At 37.2% G+C, this 7685-nt stretch overlaps 1 protein-coding gene across 1 annotated transcript; it reads right to left on the bottom strand.

The window, feature by feature from the left end:
- Positions 1-283: 283 nt before the first annotated feature.
- On the bottom strand, positions 284-3128 carry LOC146489526 (phospholipase A2-like). The gene is made up of 3 exons (XM_085111701.1): positions 3030-3128; positions 2238-2401; positions 284-607 (listed from the first exon to the last, which is right to left on the bottom strand). Exons 1-3 carry the CDS (start codon positions 3099-3101, stop codon positions 427-429), a joined length of 417 nt encoding a protein of 138 aa, XP_084967827.1. The 5' UTR covers positions 3102-3128; the 3' UTR covers positions 284-426.
- Between the last annotated feature and the right edge of the window lie 4557 nt (positions 3129-7685).

The following is a 7685-nucleotide window of genomic DNA, read 5'->3' as shown; positions in this document are numbered from 1 at the left end:
ACGAGAACGGGAAGGAGACGAGTATTGCATTTTTCAGTACTCGCTTATTGCTATGATGATACCTTTTCTTTTATTGCTGTGTCATTGTTAATGCTTTGTTGTTGTTGTTGTTGTTGTTGTCATGATTGTTATTGTATCTTCTTGGTTTCATGAATTCACTATTGTAAATTTCCAAATGGGCCTCTAAGGATAGGTAATCAAGCTGCCTTAGAAAATTAATATGTGGTGTAATGGGTAGACGGCCACTTTCTCCGGCCAAGTCAACGATAAGTCATACAAAGACTAATTTGGCTCATTCAACATTTATTGCGTTTCATCTCTTATTTTATTTTATTTTATTTTATTTCATTTTTCATTTTATATTACAATTTCTTATTATTATTATTATTATAATTATTTTCAAGAAGCTGGGCAATCTGTTTGATCTTAACTCAACATTTTCCGTTTGTTGAGACAATTGCGCATGCCATAATTAGCGTAGGCGGAGTTATATTTTACGGCGGCTGTGTTGAGACATTTACTCGCCTCGGAATCACAATTAATGATGGCCTTATGTGAGCATCCTTTAACTGTTTCCCGCAGGCATTCTCTGTACTTTTTACAACAGCTGAAATAAAAAACAAAACAACTTGAGTACACCCTTAGTGCGTGATTTCACCGTTATTCAAGGCAGATAAGTTGCTAGGTAGACTGCGAGCATTCTTCTCCAAGTTTCTGTAGCGCGCGATGGATCTAGAAAAACACGAGCGCGGAGGGAACCCCTCCGCGACCACTTTTCTGCGAGCGTGATCTGAGGAAAAAAGAACGACTGCTTGCAGTCTAGTTGCTAGGCGATCTAATAGCGGTACACAGGAGTTCCCCATATTTTTTTTCTTTTTTTAAAGTATATGGTTCAATAAAGGAAGGACAAAAAGTTCAGTGGGAAATATAGAAACTCTGGCTCATTTTTTTAGGCGAAAAACTGCAGAAAATCACTGAGTTATCCCAATAGTTTTTGTCAATTTTCTATAAAAGATAAGTGCACCCTGAAAAGGCCTTAAATATAACCAGAAAGTAGGTCTGATTGACGCGATCTCCTTCTGAATTAACTTCTCTCAGAACTAATTTATTTTAAGGACGGTGCCTACTAATAGAGAAGTATTTTTGTGCGGTTTATGACTATGCGGGGAAGCAGTCCTTAGCAAGGGCTATTGAAATCCAAAAAGAAAATTGGGAGTAACCACGCAGTTTTTAGACATATTTATAATACAAAGCAATGTATGGCGTTTTTTCCCAAATGGAAGTTTTATTATCTCTTTAAAATGCATGGTTGCTTTCTCCGCATAGATTTAAACCACGAAAAATATCCCTGTAATAGTAAGCACCACCCATAGGAAACCTGCTTGTACCTTTAACTTTATGTCTTGTTTTTTTAAATTCTATTCTGTATTTATTATTATTATAATTATTATAATTATTATTATTATTATTATTATTATTATTATTATTATTATTATTATTATTATTATTATTATTATTATTATTATTATTATTATTATGGAACAGGGAACATTTACACCATTAGTCTTTACAACAACAGGCGGCATGGGAGAGGAGTGCAAGAGATACCATGACAGGCTGGCAGAGCTAGTCGCAGCGAAGAAAGGAGAGAACTATGCCACCACTGTCTCTTGGATACGTTCTAAAGTATCCTTTGCAATCCTTAGGTCCGCTTTACTCTGTCTAAGGGGGTCAAGAACAGTCAGAAGAGTAATTGGAAGCAACGTTCGAGACGCAGACTTCGAATTAGATAGATGCCTCGCCAAAATCTAGGTCCTATGATTTTTATACATACTTTTTCTTGTTTCTTTTTTTTATGATATAGTTTGATGGGTTTTTTTTAGGTAAAAATCAATGAATAATAATAATATTGTTGTAATTCGATGATGATTTTTTTTTCCCCTTTTCTTCAAAAAAAATGTGCTTAAAAATAGTTTTTTTTTATCGAAATAGAATTGTAAATAAGTTTTAATAGCTACTTTTAACCTGTAAATAACATTTTACTTGGAATGTTTTAATAAAGAGATTATTATTTTTTATTATTATTATTATTATTATTATTATTATTATTATTATTATTATTATTATTAAACACTAATACTCAAGTAGGACAAGCCAAAGAGCTTCTAACCGGTGCAAAAAACTCCTAGGACAATTAAACTCAGATGTTAGAAGTATAAAATTATTGTTTCAGTTACCGGTCCAAATTATCTACAGGATCCACGTTGTGAGAAATGTGCGTGCTGATTTCATTTGAAGCACCACAGTAGCAGCCGTAATTCTGAAAATCTTCCTGTTCTTTCCTAAACCTGCACGCAAATATGCCTTCAAACGCAAAATTCGGCTCCCATCTTTTCTCCACCTGTAAATTCAAAAATGAGCGGGGTTTTTATTATAATCTAACTAACTAAACTTTTACTTTAAATGATATCAAAAGGTCTTGGATTGAATTCACCGTGAGTTTTTCTCGACAATTTGATAGGCAAAAAGGAGGTATTTTTTCCATTTGAAACACTTTATTGGTTTAAAGTCGGATCTACGTGGGCCAATTTCCCCTAACGCAGCCGGGTTTTATGCAATTGTTCTCGAACATCATGTAAAACTATTATTTCAGTCATGTTTTCAGGTATTTATTCTACTGTATATAGGATCATATTTCTCTTGACTTGCTTTGTTTTACTAGAGGCGGAAGCCAGTGACATTCTATTTCAGTAATAAGCCAAAGGGTGGAAAGCCGGATAACATAGCATTGCTTTCCTGTGGCGTTGTTTATTATGCCGTACAAGGTGGTGAAATCGTATCGCGTAAAATGTGGCCATTCATATGAAACCTGTTGAACAACCATTTCCTGTAGAAGATCGTTATAAGTCGATTTTTCAGGCTGCAAATAACCTCCAAAGTACGAAATTCCTAAGCATGGCTTTTGTGATGGTTGCTTTGTGAGAAAAAGTCGGAAACAAATGGCTAGTTTAAAAGATAAAAACACTCACCTTTCGAAAATAGCAGTACACGTCTGCAGCCAGGAAAATTAAAGCGAGCCCCACGACTAAAGAAGTTGCCATGACGACACTATCCTGACTGCAATGACTCCGGAAAGTGTGGCTATTTGTCAATTTTATATACCTGTATTTATTAAAATCTGGATCATTGTACTACAATTCCAGGGATTTGATTGGCTTAGCGGCCACGGTATATGAACCATCTATGTACCATGCCCGAGAAATAGCGACCATTAGTTGTCTTCTGATTTTTCTTGCAAAGCGAACTCAGCAAGATCTAGCAACATTTCTTTATCGTTTTTAATAAAACAATTGTTTCACTCGCGCTTGAGATGGTTATAGCCAACTCGGCACGCTATCATCTCATATCCAACGCGCGCTCGTGGAATAATTGTTAAATATGCGCACATCTTGGTGTGCTAATAAGACAGCTGGAACCAAGCTTGTTTATAGTCTTCCTAGACGGCGTGCACAGTTTTAATTAAAAAAACGTTTATTATCCGAGTTCACGGCTTTTAACTCGGACGCGTGTAATCTGCACAGCTGTAGAAAGCTGATCAATTTGCTTTTTACTCACTTGCCTAAAGACGCCTAAATATCGGAAAGAATAAATTCGCTATACTGAAGTAGGTCTCAGTATGCTTCACTTAAATGACGGTTGCATTGACGGTGATAAAGAGTTGCAAAAGTAACATTTTGACGGTGATTCTGAGTCCTTAACGGCTAATTAAAACCATTTAGATCAAATGTCCACCGGAGAGACGGTTAACCTACCCTAAATTGTCCGTAAACGTTCGTCAATTCAGTACTTCCTCTTTTATCGCTTGACGATAAAATTTTTCATTAAAAAGCCATTTAACATTTCACGGCTAACCAGGGCCTTTGGACTTTCGAATAACTATATGAGCTTATGTGCACTTTTCTACATTGGAATCGAAAGTTACTTATGCTTCTGAAACCACAAAACGATTAATTTATATATGGCGTAGTCGGTTGCCTCAACGGGAATTCTAAGGCCTAGGGCAAACGTCGAATCTAAGTCGCGTCGGATTTATTAAAAATAGGTTCGACAAAGAGTCGAATTAATTCCAGTGTGGTAGCAAACGTCGAACCTGCGTAGACACTTGTTGGCTTCACACTACAAGCTAAGTTAGTTTCAAGTAAGCACTTGATTCAAGTGGACTTGAAAATCTCAAGTCGCACTTTAGAAAACTTGGCTTCACACCTGGTGACAAAGTATACACTTGAAGCACAAGCTGTCAATCATCGTTCGCGGTAAAATCAGAAATGCGATTGCTCGCCGGAGCCTTTGCAACGGAAAAACGTTTTATGTTGTTTACTCTTTACTTTGTCTTAAATTTTAACTCAGAGAGTTTTAACATTACAGGAAATACATAGGTACTTCATTGTTTACGAGTACTTGGCGACAAAACAAAAGAACAGGCGACATCTTCTGAACTGAAAATCGATGGTTCAGGCTGTCTGCAAAAGATGAAATTCAAATAAGATCGTAAGTTTAACTATTTGTATCGGCTTTTCCTTCTTTTTTATGTTTACTTACAAAAATGACTGCTCCATGGAGTCCTCAAACTGCGAGGCGTATCTCCAGCCATCCATTTTGATGTTTTTTTTTTTTTTGGGGGGGGGGGGGGGTTAATTTCAGTTTACGGCAAAATGTTTTTCTGTTCTGGCACCGCAGCACGTAGCTTTCAGTTGGTTTCCCTTTTCGTACTGGTCAAGTACGTTCTCAAGTGTGGTGTTGGCCATACTTGGCGGCGTACTTCGGCTTCTTTGAACTACGAACGTTTCCATGGTCATAAGTAAAGTTCAAGTTGGTAGGTTTTACCCCTTCACACTCAAAGTAGGTTTCAAGTGCACTTAGATTATACTTACAAGCTCTAGTGTGAAGCCCCCAACTAATATTCACAAGTTGCACTGCGTGAAACACGGGAAATAAGCACGTGTCCCCGTGCTATTAGGGACCTTACGAAAACACCACGGCAACGGCGACGACAACGCCACAACACAAAAGGCTTAATGAGCAAAACCAATCGCTCTGCACGTGCGTTTTACATTTTGGTACATTTCTTTGTCGTCCTCTGCAAAACAACAATGTGAAATGACCAAATTCAAGGTTTTGTGGAGAACGTGAACCCACGGGAGTGAATTTTTCGTTCTCTTCCTTAACTTGAACGGTACTCCTACCAATTTGGTTCCTGGGTAGTTTGTCGTTTGTGTACAATTTGAATGAGTTAAAATAATCGCGAAGTGGCACAAATGAAATAAAGTTATACTTTCAAATGACGTTTTCGTTGGCGTCACCGTCTTGCATTCGTAAGGTCCCTATTCACTCGATACCCGGCTAGTTATTGCTAGGACTTGCTAGCGAAATGCCGAAATATAGTGCTCGTCGGGCTTTTCTTTGGCAATTAATTGCGAAAAATAGAAAGAGAAGACTCGAAAATAGGCAATTTGCATTTCAATCATTTATATTTAGTGTTCATGAAACACGAAAAACACATTTCCATCACGCTTTGCGATGTCAGCAATGGCTATCGATAGCTCGCCATTTCTTTGTACAGCGCATGCTCGTCATGCGGGGAAATAGTGTTTGGCAGATGGGGAGTCGGTATTTTTGTGACGTTTGCGCAGTCCATCACATTTGAATCAATTATTTTGTAATTTGCATGATTTATGAATTGAGTTCAGCGCGTGTTTGGAACGGCGTTTGCTGTAACGCCGAACCACTGTCGCATTATCCGACTTGGCAAGTCGAACTTATGCTGAAGTCGAACGAATTAATTTGAGTCGAACTTAATTGAGGCAAACGTCGCACCATTCATGCGCCTATTTCAAAATTAATAGGTTCGACGAATTAAGTTCGACTAAGATTCGACATTTGCCCCAGGCCTAACTCCTGTAAAGCTGACAAAAATCGCAGTGAGTCAGCACAATAGCCGGTGACACAAACAGCTGTATGAAATATTCCTCGATTCGTATCTGTAGACGTAGTATCCTATAGAGTAATTGAAGTTATAGGCATCACGAATAACACATTAATACAAACTTTATGTTAGTGTCGATGAAGTACATGGCATATCCACTTACAAAGGGGAAAATGAGGTGATTTTCTGTTTCCTATCAAAGTCCTAAGTTTTTCTATTCACTCAATTCTGAGATGACTGCCGCTTCATCACTTGCCTCTTTCAAAAACGTTTAAAAACTTCTTTATTATAAGTTATTAATGTTTTTACCAATTGTTTTCTAAAGTTTTCTCTTTGTGTAACTTTTTTTTCATCTATCCTCTTGACTGCCATTCAAATTAGTGCTTTCAGTCTAAGTGTAATCTGTGAGGGAAACTAAGGCTCGAGCCTTCTTTAAGGTTTCCTCATCATAATGTATTATAAAGTATCGCAAAACAAATAACAATGTTTTTTTTGGCGAAATTGAATAAATACAAGATAAAAATAAGGAAAACTATTTTACTCCGAGTGCTTCTGGAAAATGTTGCAAGTATTAGTAACAGATCCGCCTATCCAGCTCCGTGTAGCCGCACCTTCATTCACTAATAGGCCTTACTCACGGTTTTCGAAGCCATTTTGACGAGTAGGCACTTAGGCTTGAAATAACAGTGTTTGTATGGGAATCCGGTGTCAAATAATTTTCATAAAACATCGCTTGTGAAAAATTCATGAATTGGAAACTTTTGGCACTAGGAAAAGGATTTTAAGAAAAATTTGGAGGGATGTAGCTGTGCCAGAAAGCGTCCAGTCGTGTTTTGAACTTTCCATACATTTCGCGAACATTTTCAATAGCAGTTCACGGCTGGTTTGCTATACAGACAAATGTATGGAAAGTTCAAAACAAAGGTTGAAAATGGCGTCGAAAACCGTGAGAAGGCCTATTATGGTTGGTTATACTTATGCTGAAATTAATATGGCTTTTAGGGACACGAGGCTCTATTGTTATACACTAACAAAAGCGTATTTTTTCCGGAGAAAAGTTACACTGCAGAAACATCTTTTACTTAACTGGAGCATGCGGCATGAGTTCATGAACAATACATCGAAATTGTAGAGTTTTCATTTATCACTATCAAGCAGTCAGCTTTATGCATCAAACAAATGACAAGAAAAACGTTCAGTTGAATCTTTCATTAATAATCTTTTGTTTTGCAAATGCTAAGTCTTATTTCAGTGAAAAAAAATTTTCACTGGCGAGTTTCATTGTCTTGATTTGGACGAAATGACCAGTCTTTCTCCATAGCCACCTATTAAACTCTTCAGTGAGAACTTTCGGTTCCTTGCGGTTCACTGAAAACTCATAAACTTGCAAGCAGAATTACCAAGGGCCAATACGGGAACACCTAAACAACACGTTTTTAGTGAAATTATTTGACTCACAAGTCAGTTTGATAAGGCAATGAGTAACATAATACATTTATGCTAATATTCGTGCAAAGTAGGCACGAAAACCTGTTCACCAACTTTAGCGTTGTCTGTGACTAAATTGAAAAATAAAAACTTTCTTCGTTTTTCAGTAACTCTTTTTTAGCCATCCTGCTAAATTCTTTCGTTCAAAAATGTCATCGCCGCACCGAGACTTACCAACCTTTTCTTTTTGCCCTGTTTTTAAAACAAAGGAATT

Source organism: Pavona decussata, unplaced genomic scaffold (assembly GCF_977016875.1).
Source record: "Pavona decussata unplaced genomic scaffold, jaPavDecu1.1 SCAFFOLD_6, whole genome shotgun sequence".
NCBI lineage: Eukaryota > Metazoa > Cnidaria > Anthozoa > Scleractinia > Agariciidae > Pavona > Pavona decussata.
This window is presented reverse-complemented; position numbering and strand designations above follow the sequence as displayed.

Bases quoted from the DNA above. Each gene is read 5' to 3' on its own strand.
- LOC146489526 (XM_085111701.1), bottom strand. From the start codon at position 3,101: ATGGCAACTTCTTTAGTCGTGGGGCTCGCTTTAATTTTCCTGGCTGCA. The intron at 2,402-3,029 runs GTGAGTGTTTTT...TTGAATTTACAG, and splicing joins TGTACTGCTATTTTCGAAAG to GTGGAGAAAAGATGGGAGCC. The intron at 608-2,237 runs GTAACTGAAACA...TTTTTATTTCAG, and splicing joins CCTGTAGATAATTTGGACCG to CTGTTGTAAAAAGTACAGAG.